Consider the following 20,025-nt stretch of genomic DNA (forward strand, 5'->3'; position numbering starts at 1 on the left):
CTACATAAAACATTCGTTACATTCATTAGATTTCATTTCATTCTTTCCACCATCATGGTTTAACATCATTTTATCATGACACGTTCCATTCATCATTCATACTTCTTGCCTTATCGTCATCGTATCGTATCATTCTTCATTTTAGACATTCATTCATCCTTTCTATCATATGACCATGCTAGTGCTACGTAGCTCTCATTCTTTCTAATACGTAAAAGAAATTACTCGTGACTAAACCATGCTTAAACTTTCTTTGGAAACTCAACGTTTCCGACAACCAACTCCATAGTATTCTTTATCCCTTACACCTTGATATACTTTTCTTACCCATTAGGATCGAATTATATCGTTCTAAGTACCTTCCGTATGAATAAAACAATAAACAGAACAATATATTTTGAAATGGGCTGAAAATGAGCTCCACCGTAAGTTACGGTGGTACCGTAACTTACGGTGGCCCCTTTTCCTTTACGGTACTGGGCTACTGTTTTACGGTAGCCATCCTTCTCCCAGGTGCTACCGTAAGCTATGGTACCACCGTAACTTACGGTAGTGCCCAGCGTATTTTTATTGATTTTTCATGTTTTTCTACCCATTTTTGACCCGTATTAACCCCCAAACTGATCTGATTCATCCTATATCTTCCACTACATCACGTAATCATTTCATAACGCCCCACAACAATTTATATTGAAATGCAAAATTATTTCATAACGTAATCATTTAGAACACATACTTGCTTTGCGCCACGGATCGAACACACACTTCTCCCGAGCCTTTGGTTTGAGTTCAAGCACTTGATGCTTAAATCCCTCAAACCCAGGCTCTGATACCAACTTGTGGCGCCCGTTTTCCCCTTTTGACATATAACATAACCTTATACGAATTCTAAAAAAATTCTGACATGCCCCGTTTGAAAATTTAACCTTTTCCCTGCTTTTAACAACATCATTATATTTATGTTCTACGACACTTTTCAAAACCGCAAAATTGTGACCATAAGGTTCACCATGAACAATTTTGTACAAAATATACCAAAAGATTTAGAAATTCTAGCCACTTACTAACATACTAGACACAAATTAACATCATATGACAAAACGAAGTTTTTGACCCATTCATAATCAACAACATGAACCGGAAGCGTGTAAAAGGTCGACACTTGTGTGTTCGCTCCGAGTGCGCCGAAATCAAGCATGAGATTTACCTAACATTCATAACAACAAACACTTGTTAGTTCGTAACACATAACAGTTAAAATCCTTTAATTCCATATTCTTTTTCAACCCGTTAACGTAACGTATTGCCTTACTAACATCATTACTTTCATTCGGAAACATTCATCATTCCACTTTCCAATTCATTTGTGATGAATCGCCACATAACATATTCTTCAATATACTTACCCCATTTGACCCGTATGGCAAATCTAATTCCTAAACATTCCAACTATCATTCAACTTAACATTCCAACCTAATAGACGGATCTATTAAATTTTACCACAACTTGATCTTTCGGACATTTCTCCATACAAACTCTTTGCATTTATTCAATCATGATTCATAAAGGGAAATTATGCTAAAATCATAGTTCTAAATGGTATCATTCATAAATCTACAAATAGGGTACATAAAGTTCATATGAACTTACCGCGATCCTGAGATGATTGTGCCTTCGAGTGACTTGCGCCTTCTTCCTTTTTCGCGCCTATATGACATAATCTCATACTTTAGCTTTCTCAAACATTACTTTCACAATTCTTATAGTACACATGGCGACTACTAATCACATACGTCATTATCATAAAGAACTTTCATCAATTTAACAAGTATCCATGTAAAAATCATAACTAAACTCACTTAGGCATTTCATCGAACACATTGTGTGCGTATCACTAACTTAGCACAATGTACAAGCATCTTGAACACATTTTCCATAGTTCACTCATAGATTGACATAAACATCTCTAACTTGGAAAGTCATCATCCTAAGCATGAACACCTAATTCTTAATCAATTTTTTTGATAACAATTTCATAAATCAACAATCGAATTAACATGTAGAACTTCAAATTTCTACCCTCACTTAACATGCATGTGGGTTTTTGCCCTAATCATGCTCATATTCGAAATATGGCATCTATTGATGTTTAAACATTCATAGCAATCATAAATCATACCAAATTTTGTATTACATTCATGAATTACACTATACCCACATAACCAAACATCATCAAATCAGGGAATTTCACTTACTTGAGATCAAGAATACTTAGACAATCAGGATTCTTAGCTCATGCATTCGATTCTTCACTGATTTCACTTTCAATTTGATAGAAATTAAGATGTTAGGGTTTTTGAGAGGAAAAGCTTTCCCTGGCCTTCTCACGTTCGCACACCAGGACCAATTTTGGTCTTTTCCTTTCTTTTATCTAATTTAATTCATACATTCACATCTAGTCCCTCACCTTTTAGATCTTTTTCACTTTATTAACCCATATCCTAACTTGTTATCTATCCTTTACTAATCCTTTAATATGACATAATTCTATACATTCCCATTTTAAATAAATAAAACGTCACTACATATTATATTTTATGATGTACGAAAATTGGGGGCATTACAAGTCTGACTTTCATAATGGTAAAAAAAAAATCTATATTTACCATTCTTTGTCATTAAATTATCACTATTAGTTTATTATATTACGACATACGAAAACTGGGGTGTTACAAACGGTTACCATTCTAGTACTTAGAAAACTTTGTTAGAGGTCTTGCATGGACAGTAACGCTAATCTCCTTGTAGAATTAAGGTGGGTGACCACCTAATCGCATATCCAGGACTTGTACTCGAACCCTTGAAGACTGCTTAGATCGGAAATTATTCGACGGCAACGCATGACAGTCAGGAAAGCTGTTAAGCATAGGAAACACTGTGAGTTCGCTACAGGTAAACGTATCATGTTGGGGGTCTCACCCTGGGAGGGTGCGGTACGCCTTGGGAAACGTGGCAAGCTTAGTTTACGATATGTGGGGACATTCGGATTTCTGGAACGAATCGGTGACATGGCTCACAAACTCGAGAAACCTGATGAATCGGTTAGCGTACAAGATGCCATTTATGTATCGAATTTAAGGAAGCGTCTATCCGATGAAACACATGTGATACCCTTACTAACGCCTAAGGTTAAATGACAAATTGGAATTGTCAAGGAATCTATCGAAAACATGGACCGGGAGGTTAAGGTTAGTTAGCATAGCCAAAGTCCAGTCATAAGAGTTTGTTGGAACACAGTGCGTGGACTGAAACTCCAATATCTTCAATTGTTCGAGCGGTTGAATCAATTCCTGGTATCGTTGACGAATTTCGAGACGAAATTCCCTTTCAAGTTGGGGATGATGTGACACTCGAGGAATTTCTGCCGCTTTAGGATTACTTATCAAATTTCGGGATGAGATTTCTTTCAAGTTGGGGATGATGTGACAACTCGAGTTTTCGCAGGTCTTTTCCCGACACATTACTTGTTTACAATCTTGTTTTCATAAATTGTTTGTGTAGCAAATGGAGAATGATCAGAATGTTTGTAACGTAGCCTACCTCGGGTAAAGAATTGACAACATCACATGCGACGGCAGAAGTGGCAGCATCCCATCATCATCCCCTCATCACGCATCACATCATCATCCCATCATCACATCTTGGGAAGGCAGCCAACACATGTAACCTTGGGGGTGAATGTTATTTTGATTATCACTAATATTATTTCCATGATTTATAATTTGGAAGCATCATCACGTAAATTGGCAGATGATATTGGAGGGCACAAAGAATAGACACATGCATGCAAGTGGGCCAATAACAACCATCATAACCCAAGTGGGCCGCACATGTGTTGACTGTTATTGGACCAAACCCAAACGAAATCTGGCCCACTCTCTTCGAACACCCACATAAATTGGGTGTGGCTTCTATTGTGCACGTCACATTAGTTTGATAGCAAACCCTAGCACTCATGCAAATCAGCGGCAGCCCTTTTCCTCCTCCCATCGTTCCATCACCTAGGCAGCCTCTCCTCCTTCCCGCTAAGCTACACTTCTCTTGTTCTTTCATACTCTTGAGTCTACAAACTCAGGTTAGCATATTGGTCACTTCTTGTATTTAAATACTTTGTTGATTCTTGACTAGGAATAAAACTTGTTTGTTAGTGTGGGTATGGATCGCATGATAGAACAACTTAGGGTTTTGATTTGTGAACTGAATCGAAATCTGATTGAACTAAATTTATGACGGTTCGATGATTTGGTGGGTATGCTGCTCACGAATGTATTGCATGATCATGGATAGTGATTATGCATCGAAAAAAAATTATTTTTAACCTGATTTGAATAAAAGCATGTAAATTAATTCTTTTAAGGGTGATGATAATTATAAGGTGATGGTCAAGGTTCATGTATATGTTGATGAGTATTGAAAACCTGTTTGTTAGATTATGCATAAATTGAAGTTAAATACATTAGGTGATGCATGGGTTTGATATACATACATAACTGGAGACGAATTGTTATCATGATCTCAAAGGGATCATGGTGATAGAATTTATAGTGTAAGGTTACGTGTACACTAGGGTTTGGCTATGACTAAATAATATGCAATTACGTGTCGGCTGTAAAGGTTATCGCGAAGAACTTGTCATAATAATGAATGAGTGAGCTGGTTGCTTATATGTTATGGTTAGATGTTATCTAGGAGACTTGGGTCGCATGATGTTAGTCACGAACAATTCTGTGAACTTTAACACTAAACCGATATGTTTGAATGTGTGTGTTATGCACTTGATATTGATAACAGTCGATGATAGTGTCCCTGATTGTTGATGATGTTTGGTGTTAGAGTGAGGTTTCACAATCTAGGAGATTTATAATTGGTGGATTCTAATTGCATAATGGGGTTTCGTTTGAATGTTTGTTATGATTGTTGTTGATTGTAAGTGTTGACATGATTTAACAATTATAGTTGCATGTAGTTGGGGAGGGGGAGGCTACTGATGTTGGTAATGACTATAGTTAATAACCCATAAACAATGAGAATCAATAACCTTGGCTTGGTATGTGTTTGGGCCACCATAGCATAACAAATCGAGCATAAATCTGTTAGGCCGTTTCACTCAAGAAACGAATTAAACAAGTGGGTCGGTTCGGGTTGGGCCTGGGTCTCGCACAATGGGTCTACGGGCCACGAGTGATACATGAACTGCACATTTTTGGTATGTTTGAAACATGGTGTTATTGAATATTTGAAACGTAAAAGGAGAAGTATGACCCTATACATGTAGCACCTAATATGTGAACATACTTTACATGATGGAATTCGTGCGTGACTAAGTGTTATAATATGCCTGTGGATAAATGTATATTACGTGTGTAAATGTGAACAAAGTGTAAGTAACATAAAGCTGATTGATATTGGTACTCATGCTAGGACGTGTTTGACCAACTGATAAACGGGTAGTTAATCTTACCGAGCAAACCAAAGGTGAGTTCATTTCTTGAGCATGCGTCCCGGTGGTTGGGACAGTCAGTGGGTATCCCGGGGAGGGATAAGTCTTTTGGGTAAAACTGGGATGTTGGATAATATTCTCACCCTATCACTATTAAGTCCCATCTTTTGTTACCGGGGAGGTAACGGGGTATTAGTTAGTAGCACTACTTAGGTTTGGCACCCTCACACCGTACCGGGGAGGACGGTTGTGAACTACTGACCCAGTCATGCCCAGTGTTTTGATAGGAGCACTGGGGAACGGGCAAAACATACATCAGGAGTCGTCTTGTTCAGTATCGAGATATTATCAACATTACTTTCGGATTTAAATTCAATGGATTAACTAAACACTTGGTAACCAACATTTTCGTTAAACTATGAACTCATCAGTGGATACACTTGTTGCATGCTCGCAGGTCCTTAGATGTCTTGGATTTGGAACTTGCTGTTTGGAGAAGCTGGAGTGGTCATGGGTCGACTAGGGGGATTCATGTGGTTGACTTATTGATTTTATACATTTGATTTGAAACAGTTAAACTATGATGTCTCTTATATGCTTCCGCTGAACATGTTGGTTTTCATTAAAACTTATTGATGGCACTTTTCATTAACAATTGATGTTTTTATTTAACAACTTGTGATTGGTTCAATATGATTAGTGGCTCGTTATTGGTTGTCACACGCCTAGTAGGGTTTCCCATGGGTGGTATTTTGGGGGTGTGACATATATATACATAGATACATATAAAGAGATATGTAAATAAGATATAGGGGTGTAGAAACTAGGAATAACATGACCCGGGTATTAATATCTCACAATCCCTTCTCTCTCTACCTCTCTCTCTCTCTACATATCTATCTCTATTATTAAAGCAAAATAACTTTGACTATTTGACTATGATGTGACATTGCTATTAAGCTAGATAATTAGGTTTTGAGCGACAATCTTCCTTTATCTCCATTCTCCTTTAATCAAATTTGTAACCGCTAATGTGATTTTCATATGTAAACCACCTATTAACGTTCTTCAATATGGAAACCTAATCTCTTCTCAATCAATTCCAATCATCTCCAAAATAATGAATTCGTTCCCATTATCAATTGTAAACCCTAGATTAATAACCAGATTCTTTACATGGCTTCTCAAAACCAATATTTTGATTCCGCGTCGTTGTGCTCTCCAACAATCCCTTCAATAGCGGCTACACGAGAGGATCCCTGATTCCAGTCAAATCAAGCAATGACGTTCAACGAGCCGTGAATGGAGCCGAGTATCAGCTTCGTAAAAGCTCTTAGGTTTGATTTCAATTTTAGGTTAATCTGATTTCTCATTTGTGTTTTATTTTAGATCTGGTTTTGTTACAATTTTGCATTTCTTTTTCACCATCTAAACGAAGCAGAATAACCCTAAAATTATAATGGGATAATCGATTGTTAATTCTGAGATGACGCGCATAGTAACTGGGTCTCTAAGGTTATTTTTTATATTTCAGAGTGTTGTAGTAGAAGCCTGAACACACTCTTGGTCTCGACGCTATGCTTTTGGATATAGAGCTTTTGAACCAGAGTTTGGCAGTTTGTAGGTTGTATCAGGTTAGATGCTCAGTGTTGATATTGCTTTGTTGTTGTGCCGATTGTTATTAGTTATATGTAAGTTTATTAATCCCTTTCAATTACCTAGAAGTTCTAACTTTATGAGATCCCTTTAATTATATATATATATATATATATATATATATATTTAGAAATGCCCAACATGGTAATCGTTACTTAAGAGTCGTTTTATATCGTTTGAAAACTCATCTATGATGATAGATTTCGATTTTTAAGATCTTTTGAGATTTAAAATTGTGTTTACAGGTCCCTGTTTTCAGCTATTCTCCTAACCAGCACAATTAAGTATTGGCATGTTATGTGGTGAACATCATATCATGTCCGACACATTTGCTTATGATCGATTTATAACAGATTTTTCATTGTACATGATATGGTGTTGTCGGTGGGTTTTGTTCAATAGTGAAACTGGAATGCTTTCTTTTGATAAATTATAGTTTTATACTAACCCCTTCGACGTAGTCATTTTATCATGTTTGTTGACAGAGTATGGTGAGAATGTTATTGAGAATTTTCAAGATTCAGTATGCGGATGAGGTCATATATACTATATCACAATATCGAAGAAGTGCTGACATTGTTTTGGCTATAGAAGTTGACCCATTTGTCTCGGCGCCTTATCTTATAAGAAGCATATATATGGAAGTTCGCCAGTACGTTGTAATGGATCAAGTTGCATATGGTATGGTAACGGCTTAGATTGCAGGTTGCGTTTGCAGCCACATTTTGTAACGGGTCAGATTGCAAGTTGGAATTTGTTGGTAACTTAGTACAGTTTAAGTTTGTGCCTAAACAGAACTTTAAAGCTTCTTAATAGGACGTGTTTATAGTTTATGTAACTTAGATTTACTTATTTTCTTTCAACTTTTTCATGTTTCGAGACTTTGTCCATCACTTTGCTATGACATGACAATCCTAGATTTTGTGTCTTTCATACTTATAGTGTTATTATTAAAATTAATTGTTTTAGAAAGTAGTAGTGGATAATGGTGTGGGTCATCCCTACGTTGAATCTTGAAGGGACCTGGAACCTAGCTGGAGCGAGCCACGGCCAACCATCAAAGCCGCACCAGAATTCTTTTCTACTATGTGTACATGAGAACTACATAATAGTGGTGACACGTTTGTTATAGGCTGAGAATTATATGCTGAAAAAGGGAAAACAAGGAGGTACTTATTGATGCTTAAACCGTTTGTTTTGGTGATTTTTGTTTTTAACGTGTTTCTTTCACCCTATTTAACGAATGCAGTGTCTTTGAATCGTAGGTTTGGTTGCATGCAACAGAGCTACCGATATTGGGTTAGGGATGTTATACAATATGGTTGATACGACATATAAATTCAATCGAAGGTTTGAAATATGGAGCATTTGCATGGAGACGAATAGCAAGTAGTGTTGCCCAATTTCATCTATTCATTATGTATGGAGTGCTACCACGATTGGTAAGATATATTTTCTACAACTAACAGTTAAATTTTTATTTTGACCTGTTTGACCCGTTATCGACTAGCCTGACGAGTTTAGGGTAATGTTGGTCAATAAAACTTGGAAAAACTCTAGCTATTAGTTTGAATTCATGAATCTAATAGCTTGAAAGTCACCCGAGTAGAATATTAATGCATATAACGTCCTAATTCATTTTTATTAAAAATTTGGATTGTAATTGTAATAATAATAATAATAATAATAATAATAATAATAATAATAATAATAATAATAATAATAATAATAATAATAATAATAATAATAATAATAATAAACATATTGGTTATTATAAAGAATCTAAAAAGAAGATATAAATGTTTGTGGGTCAACCAAACCCACTCGACCTGTTTGACCCATACTAAAAATAATTTTTTTTGACATGTTACCCAACCATATAGTCATTGTTCGTATCTGAGTTTAGAGTTGTTATTACGTACACAGGTTATGTCGGTGCCCTTTAGCAACACTGACTCTTCTATGTTTTGAGTAAAGCTATTACTTGAGCTTATGACTATTGATTTGAATATGAAGAGACGAAGAATGATTTTTGGGCTGAGCAAAAAGAAATGTTCTATTTTTAATTCTAGGGCTATTTGTCGATTTGTGTGATTCGATGGTGTTAATCAGGTTATTATGGAACTTGAAATTCCCATATATGCATGAAATGGATTACTATATATACTTAGTAGTGTTAATCAACTTACGCCTTACAGGTCCATATTTTTCAACAAATTTTACATGTCATTGTTTGATTTTTTTTTTGCGAAATTTTATTCAGAGGCATTTACTAAAAATGTGGTTTATCACGTGCAAGTAAGAGACCAGACATTGAGTTGGATAAAGAGCGTTATAGAATAGAAAGCCATTACAAATGGTGGAAAGAAGGCGGTTATCATCTTAATTTTTTCATATACTTATTTTGTATTGAGTTTATATATTGTTTAATGTATTATTTATATAATAAAATAATTGCAATTATAGGCAGAAGCTCGCTTAGACTCACTTACTATCCAAAAATTAAGCTCGAGCTGATTTACAAAAATGGCTCCAAACTCGCATACACTTCTAAGTACATGTGTTATATAAACACTGTCGAGAATTAGGGATGAGCATTTAGTATCGGGTGCCGGTACCACTTTTTGACATTTTCAGTACTGATACTTTCGGTACGGTACCGGTAAAATACCGATACCGGTACCGTACCGTACCAAACATTTTCAGTACCGATACCCATTTATGATGATTTGCGGTACTGGTGTTTTTGGTACCCGTACCGGTTCGGTACGTTACCAGTACCACGCTCATCCCTATAATGAGAATTCCTATTGTTTTGTTTATGCGTCTAAAACTAATAATTTATAACCTGCTCTTATTTCCCCCTTTCCTTTCTGCCGTGTCATTTACATGTCCTAATTCTCAAGGAGGCAATAATCAGGCGGTTCTCATCTATCTCCGATTCATCTTATAGGATTGACATGCCAGTCCCAGAAGCATTAGGTACTGATTAGAAACTAATTTTTCAGTCTCATGTACTCATTTTTATAGTGTAAGCGAAATTTGATTTGAATAAGGGCTCCAAAATATGCGGACATGGTTGGACGGGTTGGGATGGGTTATGTAAAGAAACTGCATGGGTTGTCAAAGGAAACTCTACCTATACCGTCATCATTCTTTTACTCCACTTTACCGGATTAAAGCACTATCCAAAGGGAAAACAATGGCGGACGGGTTTGAATTCATGAATACCAGATTCTCTTTTATTTTTTCCATCAACATATGTATCTTATTGGATCCTTGAAACATAATTAGTGAATGCAAAACATATTTGTTTATGTAAGAAATATGGGTTGATAATTGTTGGGTTTTTAGTGCTTCATGTTATGGTACAATCTATTGCTCGGCTTGAATAACATGATATCATTATTAAAATATAGGTTCGTGAAATTATAGATATTTCTCATTAGTATTGTCAACAAGTAATTTGTTTAAAGTAGTTTACAATTATGCAGGAACGGACAAATAGGTAGAGATAATCGTCTTGAAGCAGCCAAATCGTGCCTTTTTATAGTTTGGAAGGTGGTTTGATGTGTTAATAGATGTACAACCATATTTCCAACAGGTATACAACTAAATGAATATGTCTTTAGCTATCATATTATTGTAAAATGTATGTATATCTTTAGAAATCATATTGTTGTGAATGTGAATGTATGATTTATTCATTATATTTTGACCCCTTTCATATTAAATTCCTGAATATTTACCCATTTACTATCTATTCACTATATTGTGACCTGTTGGACCCTTTTCATTTTAAATTCCTATAATTTGACCCATTTCATTGTAATTCACTATATTATATTTTGACCCATTTAATTTGTTAGCTATGTTTGATTTGTTTCATTTATTCTCAATATTTTGATCTATTTTGATAATATATGTAATATAATACGTAATTCAACTATAAGAAAGATTTATGGAATTTGTCTTTTATTATTCAACCCCATTGGTGAGAAGGAAGCAAACCCACTTAACCTCTTTTTCGACAACCTCCTCAGTAGGTACGTCCAGTTGATTTATGTTTGATTAAATTTTGGTTCAAATTATTTGGACTAGAAGATTGTAAGGGTTGATCGGGAATTTAATACAAGTAATGGAACGTTTCTTTCATTTCAAATTTAATGTTAACATTGTTAAATATTATATAATTTACTTTAGGTAATATGTGTAACATACGGGTTATTAACTCCATGATATATATGTCACACCCCCAATCATATTGAACATAGTATATAATAATCAAAGAAGTTCGTAAAACCCAATTCAATACAATTGATGTTCAAACCAAACATAGTTAAGTAGCGGAAGCGTAATAATGAAAATCCAAAGTATGTAGATGTAAACCCAAAGAAATGTTAAGTTTGATTGTTTAAACGTTTTAACATGACATCCACGATCCATGTTCCACAACGACCTGCTCCTTCCTAGTGCAAGCTCCATAAGTACCTAAGGTCCTGCAAGGCATGCAGCAGAGAGTCAACAACTAGTTGAGCGAGTTCACAGTTAACAGTTCAGTAATAGTATAGTGTGAGTAGTAGTATGTTCGTTCTTTATGTCATGTATCGTATCAGTTTCCATCGCGGCCTCCCAGGCAGGTATGCGAAGATATTAGGGGATGTTTTTCCCAAGTGTTCTAGACTAGGTTTATTCGTATCGCGGCCTCCCAGGCAGGTGTGCGAAGGTTAGTAAATTTAGTTCGCGGCCTTCCTAAGGCAGGTGTGCGAAGTCAGTCATAATATCGCGGCCAACCCTTGGCAGGTGTGCGAAGATCAATTCAATAAGTGTTACTAGTCTAGCCGTATCTTATCGTTAGGTTCTATCATCTGAGTATATACAATAAGTCATCCAATCCCATTCCCACCCGGGAACCCCATGCCTTGGCTGTGTGAACTCACCTTGGGTTTGCTCGGTATGCTAAGTATGTGCTCGAAGTAAATCAATCACGTCCTAAATACGTACGTATGCATAATCAGTTTATATCCAAGTTGTTCACGTATAGGTATAATCATAGAAGTACTAGCATGTAACCGTTATCACATAAGTCATGCACATCACTTAACAGCAGTTAGTTAATGCAGTTAACTTCTAACAGAGTCTAACTAGGTTACTGTGCAAATTATTCAAGTTGGCGAAACACAGATTGGCGAAACACATATTGGCGAAACACATTCTGTTTCGTCAATCATCCTTTGGCGAAACACAATTCTATTTCGTCGATAACCCTTGGCGAAACACATTCTGTTTCGCCGAGTATTCTGTTTCGTGGACAAGTCAGTTACGTCAACATCAGTTACGTCAAAGACGTACAACAGTTACATGATTAAACACATAAACCCTAATCATATACTCAGCCGTCATGAACATTATCGATCAACAACATCAAACAGAATCCTCATCATCATACAGAAATCGTTCAATCACAGAAATCATCATGAATCAATCATACAATCATAATTCATCATACTGAGCCTTATGTTGCTATTCATTAATCGGTATACATCACTATCGAACCATCAATAAAACCGGGATCATATCATCATTCGATTCAACCACAACCCTAACAGTTCAATGATTTGTATATGTCAATCGGTCATACATTCACACATGAAAGTTCACAACATCGTACCATCTAAATCATCCATCAATACAATAATCTAACACATGAACGTTACTACAACTCTATTCGATTTCCTGTTCAGATTTACAAGGACAAGATCATCACATAATCATACAAGAACAATCACAGGACTAATCACACTAACCGTGATAAAAGAACAATGGATTGAGAGCCAAGGAAGGCTTCGAGAATTCAAACTGCCGTCACACAGAAAAGCTCTAGGGTTTCGGTTCTTGGTGAAAGTGTGACGAAGTAAATGTTCCGTGTAACTTATACACGTTTATGTGTTCTGGGCCCTTAATGGGCTTTGGCGAAACTGGGCTTGGCGAAACAGATTCTGTTTCGTCGAGAATGGGTTGACGAATCATGCTCCTGTTTCGTCAAGCTGTTATTGGCGAATCATAGTGTTGTTTCGTCGGGCCTATGCATGGCTTAAAAATTCTAAGTCTCATAACAAGTTCCATATTATAATATCAACCACATAAGCATGCAATACCATACGTTTGTCATAACACGATATGTACATTACAAGTCAAACCAGTCAAACACTACACAGTCAAAGTCAACGTGCAATAAATACGAAAGTAAAAGTCGAAAGTTCGAGTTGTCACAATATATGTGTATGCACATATAGATGTTAATTTTAGGCCCATTTGCAAGTCCAATAGGGTGGTGATTTTTACTTAAGAGTGGTTTACATGGGCCGCATGGTACATTATGTTTAATGGCGCAACTTATTCTCTGGATGGATCGATCGAGACAAGGTTAGTTGGTCAGGTCTCATTGCATTTTAATGGCGCAACTTATATTATTCTCTGGATGGATCCATCGAGATAAGGATAGTGGGTCAGACCTCATTGCATTTCAGACTTGTGATTATGGAGTCTAGCTGGTCTGATGGGGATAGACCAATTTTGAAGTCCTGGTTTTTTTTTTTTTTTTTTTTTTTTTTTTTTTAAAGCCAATGTTGGGGAGTTTGCTAGTAACATAGGCCTGCTCATAAGCCCAAATGGTGGGGGTCTTTTGTGTTTTTATTTTTTATTTTTTTGTAACCAACCATTATAGGTATAGTGGTATTTTGTGGGTTTGGTCCTATGTTGCTTTCATTTAAAAGTTTATGTTTATTAAATAATATAATTTATTGTGAGACCACCCGTGTAACACATGGGTACTTAGACTAGTACATAGATATATATATATATATATAAAGAGGGATAGAGTGAAAAAGATGTGGGAATACTATTTAGACCACCCGTAGTGGGCGTGATTTTTAAAAAAAAATTGCAAAAAAACGCCCGGAAACGCCCCCACCCCCATTACGGCCGGCGTTTTCCGGCGTTATTTTTGAAAAATTTTGTTGCTGGCGTTTTATTTAAAACGCTCAAATTGCTTTGTATATATTTTGACCCACCAATCACATCCATTTGATTTTTTTTTTTCATTAAAAATAATATGGGCGTTATTGGAATAACGCCCCACTACGCCACTATTGCTATAATGCCCAACGCTGACTAGGATGCCATGTGTCGGATAATGCCCCATGGTGGGGGCATTATTTTTGTTCACCACTACGGGTGGTCTTAGGGGGGTGTGGGATTCGTAAAAAAGATATAATTAATTTAAGTTTTGTGAGGTGTTTGAGTGATTATTATGTAGAAAAAGTGAAAGAAAATAGTAATGTTAATTACTTTAAGGTGTAAAATTAAACTCTCTATTGTGATTAGTTCGTATAAATAGTCATTAGCCGTCTGCGTTGTGGGGCACTTATTGGTTTTAGTTAACCATCGTTTCACACTTGAAAATAGTGAAAGAGGACTTCTAGAAATAAATAAAAAATGACTTTATAGTATTTATGTTCTAGATAAATAAATATGACTGGCGACGACTTTAATCAGGTGTACCGAACATTTAACTAGACTGTAATATTTTAAGAAATTAAATAAAAAAAAGGTCAGACAATACAGTGATGAAATACATAATTATGTTTAAACAGAATACAAATCGAGTCCCTTACAAAAACAAAACTAACAATGTTAAAAAAAATAAAATAAAAAAAAATAAAAAAAAAACCCTTTGCTGTTAAAAAAAAAAAAAAAACAATGTTATCAATATGTAAAAGCTCTTTACAACTCAACTAGTTTTAATCGACAATACATGAAATAATTAACAATTAAATAAACCACTAAGATTTCTTTTATGTTTTTTTCACCCTATAAATCGAATCCATTATTTCCATTTGTCAGTTCCATAATAGAAAACTATGAAGCTGGTCTTGTAATTCCTACCATTTTTAACAATCCACTTTTGTTGTATATTAACAACTGTAACACCTCACTGGCTCAGGGTGTAAGGGCAGTTGCACTCGAGTGGAGTAGTCTCATCTCCACTCCAACCAATCATACTCTGCAGTGTCGTCCTCTCTACTCTTCATTTTGCACTAAAACGTAAGGATGCTCCACTCTCCACTCAAACAGCCAAATAAACAAACCTCGCACGCAATGAATCCTCTCTGGGCTTTAAGGTTTACCGCATCATTTCCGGGATTGGCGGGTGAACGGTCACCGCCTGCCTTCTCCGCACGATTATTGAAAAATGTTATGCTATGATGGATTGAATGTGTTTATTAAATTGGACCAGAAATGTGATCCTTTTCTAAACGCAAATAATCAATTTTTGGAAAAATTGTGTTTTGTTGCAGGGGGGGGGGTTGCTTTTGGAAAACTGCGTTTTGTAACTTTCTAAACGCAAATAATCAATTTTTTAATTTGTATACCTAAACACTCAAAACGGATTATTTACGATTTCAAAACTCAATAATCTAAAAATCTCTTTTAAAACTCAACCCCAAACACCCTCTAAGTTTCAAAGACCCGGTTACAATATCCTTAATCAAAAAGAAGTTTATCTAAAGAACAACCCTATATCTTAACTTATAACAAATGAAAAAGATACTTAGAAAAATGAATCCCCACAAAAATAGGAAACTAATAATTGATAATTTCAAAAATAGTCTCCAAAATAATTGTTAGATTGAATAAAAACTGGCCCCACCTATCGTCACCCATTCACACCAATCGGGTCGAGTCTAGTTATTGGGTTGGATGCTCCTACATCACTTCGCGGTTAAAATTATTAGTTAATCCACAATTATATATATGTTCGTATTTTTTTCTTCAGATATGATATTTACTTAAAAGGATCTTTTCGACTTTACTTTCCTACATACATGAAGTTTTCTTTCTTATCACGATTAGGTACAAAATACACATGAACGTTCACATAACATAAGAATCTTATAACAATCATAATACATTAATTAATCGTCAACATCAATTAGTCAACCATTTATCACCTATTTTCATACATACTTATCATCAACTGACACTATATATACATGCAACTAAAAAGATCGAATTATTTGAAGTTGTTTTGCATATCTTAGAAAATGGGTTCTCTAATGGCAGGTTGGAACTCACATGTTCGTCATCTTCAATTAGGTATATTTACTTATCTTCTTTTATCGATATATCAAACACAAGCTCTATGATCGATCAACTGCGTGTTTTAGTTTCTCTAACCGGTTTTGTTTTTAGAGAGGAATAGGTCACTAACCAAAGAAGAGATCGCTCGCTTTTGGAGATCGAAGAAGATCAAAGAGGAAGAACTTTTCTTTCTTAAAGCTTCGTATAGACACTCAAAGGAAGATAAAGTATGTGGTAGCACATAAAATCATAAATGTCTATTTTTATACATTGATGTTCTTACCGAATACATGAATAATTTTTGTGTATTCCTTTTATTTTCACACATACATAGACTATCTTCAAAAGTCCTTGTTGGGTATGTGAAATTTTTTATTGTGCCCTTTTTTTCAAGAATCTAAATTTATTAAAAGTACAAGTGGGTCATGTTTCTACATTTTAAAGAAAATTTTATGACGACCCACATTTATAAAAGGAATATGTGATTTTTTTTTTCATTTTTTGGGATGGCAATAAAATCTTATCTACTAATGTATAGATAAATAGAGGAGCATTCAATACATTATCAACTTAACCACAGAACTATAATAACAGTATAACATTGTACATGCTGGTTTATGTAACCACATCTCAAACTCTTTCTAACTTTCATTATATCCACCAAACACCAATGTAGAGTTATCTACTTGAAATTGGTTGTTTATTTAATGCAGTATATAGAAAATAGACTTATCTAACACAATCTTTTATTTTCAATTGTAATGAATTTCATTCTTCTGTTATTTTTTATTATTTTATTGACAAAAGATAAAATCAAATAATTTTAATGTACAAAACGTAAGAACTGAATTTGTTGAAAAAATGCGGTGGCATTTTCATAATTATTTACTCGTAGAAGAATTATTAAAACTACTCTACAAATGATCTTATGGGGTAATTTTGATCTTGTAGAGTAATTTTGTAAAATATTCCTGTAGAGTAATTTTGATCTTGTAGGGTAATTATCAAAACTACACTATAAGTATATCTTGTAGAGTAATTTTGTCTTGTATGATAATTATCAAAAGTACTCTACATCAAAATTACTGTACAAGTGTATCAAAATTACTCTGCAAGTTTATCAAATAACATATATAATTCAAAATTACTCTATAAAATCATTTGTAGAGTATGATACTCTACAAAATTATCTTACAAGATCAAAATTATCATACTTGATCATTTGTATAGTAATTATGATACTCAACAAAATTACTCTACAAGATCAAAATTACGCTACAAGAACATTTTACAAAATTACTCTACAAGATCAAAATTAACCTACAAGATCATTTGTAGAGTAATTTTAATAATTACTCTACGAGTACATAATTACGAAAATGCCACCACGTTTTTTTTGGGTTTTTCATGCCTTTCATACGTTTTGTACGATAAAACACTTTGTAGGTGAAGTTAACTCTGTTTTTATTTTTGGTAATGTGACATAATTTATGCTCAAAGCAATGTATACAGAGAGATGAAAGTGAGCTTCTTCCTCCAAGTCTCCTTGTAAGGGAAGAAGAAATTGTGGAACCAACTCTAAAGAAACATGGCTGGTGTGACTTTTTATATACTCTCATTAAATTATTTTATTTATTAGATTGCCAATGTAACAAATTTTAAATTATGTCTTATGCAGGTGGATTTGTAGCAAGTGTGCTTTTTTGAACGAACCACCATACATGTCATGGGAAACATCATACAATTATGTTGCACAATTTCACATTGCTCGTAAACACATTGATGAACAATAATTGATTTCATTGTTATAGTATGATTTTATATGCATGATTGCAAGTTGTAACATTGTTGTAAACGAGCAATTTGTATGCGTTTTCCATTTAAGCCATCTTTTATATAATTTATTTATGTTTTTTTTAGATATCTTATAATATTCGACCTTTGAAAGAGATGTGAATAGTAATTAGGATGGGAGGGGCACCATACCGTATTATCCTAGCTCAATTCAATCAGATGTTATCATGTTATTTCCAATCCCAAGTACCCTAGATTGGGCAAGACACTGACGGCGCCTACCACAAGTAAGTACCCACAACTACCCTAGTCCCAACGTTCAATTTTAAAAAAGGTCTATGGATGTGTGATGTTCAAGTGGCAAAGGTTTACCGCAAACACCAACCCGCATGGCAAAATGTAGGGGTGGCGGCTGTGTTGCCATGGGCGAAGCTTTTAAGGGGCACGAGGGGGCGGCTGACCCTTCGAGCTTTTCGCTCAGTAGTGGAGAGTATTTAGTTTTCGTATAGAAATTTTTGGGTATATACGTTTTTGACCCCCCAGTTTTATAGAAATTTTTAGGTCCGGTGACTTTCGTCCCCCCGATCGGAAATCTCAAGCTTCGCCACTTGGTGTTGCCTAGTGGCTTTCAACCCGACTTGCGTTTGCCACATGGCACCCCATCCACCCTTATAGCATCTTAATCGCACACATTTCGGACATGTCTGAATGATATGTGCAAGATCTCCACCTCACCCCCTTTTCCACGTACACCATACACAACACTCATTTCCCTTAGTCTTGCATGCTATCACCCACATCTCCTTGAAGATTTTGATGTTAATTGCTCTGCTTCCCTTCAATTGTTTAGTCAGTTTATCTGCTTGAGTAGTTAAGGTTAATGGTATTTGTAAGCCTTATAAGACGACCTGTAGTCATGCCCATTTGGGTGTTTTGTGTGCCGGAAAACGCCCAAACACGCCGGGGATCCACCCCTGGCGTGTTTGGTTGCAAATCTTGTTTTGGCGTTGTTTTAATCACGCTGTGCGGGGCTTGTTTTGGCCAATCAGATCGTTTGCAAAAATTATAATGAAATATTATAAGTTTTTAATTTAAAAAAAATTGATAATTGTGTAATGATTGTTTGGGGCATTATTGGGCATTATTTCACTACGCCCCCTTTTTGTAAAAACGCCCAATAATGCCCCTTGCTGACTGGACTGCCACGTGGCAGAAAACACCCAAGGGTGGGGGCATTATTGATAAAACCACTACACGGCCTAAAGATCTTTGAGTTTTAGAAATGATTAATAAGCTGAAAAACATCTAGTTTCTTCATCTTTGTTTTTTTTTTTGGAGTCTAACTCAGTCAATGGGTCTCTTGGGAGATTAGCCGTATTGAATCGGCTTCTATCAATTGATGCTTTCATTAAGAAGATGAGGTTGGGAGTGGTCTTGTCCGCTCAAGCAACCTCGTCTCGACCCAAGGGATGGGAACTGCACACAAACATTGTTTTATTAATATAATTTTTTATAAAGTGGAGTGTGAGGTGAAGGTATAGAAATACCCTTACAATTGTGCCATATTCTCAAGAAACCGACAAGTGAACTATATATTACTTTTAATAATATTTTTCAAGACAAAATCTTTATTCCCCCAATAATTATAAGTAAATTGGCACCAATCAAATAAAATAATTTTATTTAAGATTCACTTCAATTACAAAAACCCAAAAGATGAAGTTGGTGGTTCATTCAATCAACCCTAGCGGTGCTAGAGAACAAATGGTATATATCACAACCATAAAAAGTCATATTTATCTATGAATTTTTGTTGTCAGGCTACTGTGTGAAAATATTTGAATATTTAAGCGTCATAAGCTGCAGATCATTTTGTTGAAAATCAGAGTTTTATAATATCTATTAGAGAGCTCTTTAAGTCAGGTTAGGC

The 20,025-nt window shown here is 35.3% G+C and overlaps 1 protein-coding gene across 2 annotated transcripts; it reads left to right on the forward strand.

The window, feature by feature from the left end:
- Window positions 1-16,250: 16,250 nt before the first annotated feature.
- Window positions 16,251-18,198, forward strand: LOC110906657. 2 transcript variants are annotated; one of them, XM_022151763.2, is made up of 4 exons: window positions 16,251-16,316; window positions 16,413-16,528; window positions 17,802-17,896; window positions 17,980-18,198. In XM_022151763.2, exons 1-4 carry the CDS (start codon window positions 16,265-16,267, stop codon window positions 18,092-18,094), a joined length of 378 nt encoding a protein of 125 aa, XP_022007455.1. In that variant the 5' UTR covers window positions 16,251-16,264; the 3' UTR covers window positions 18,095-18,198. The 2 variants fall into 2 exon arrangements, with proteins under 2 accessions (XP_022007455.1, XP_022007459.1); XM_022151767.2 differs by having other exon boundaries at window positions 17,814-17,896.
- The last annotated feature ends 1,827 nt before the right edge of the window (window positions 18,199-20,025 follow it).

Source organism: Helianthus annuus, chromosome 16, assembly GCF_002127325.2.
Source record: "Helianthus annuus cultivar XRQ/B chromosome 16, HanXRQr2.0-SUNRISE, whole genome shotgun sequence".
Taxonomy (NCBI): Eukaryota; Viridiplantae; Streptophyta; class Magnoliopsida; order Asterales; family Asteraceae; genus Helianthus; species Helianthus annuus.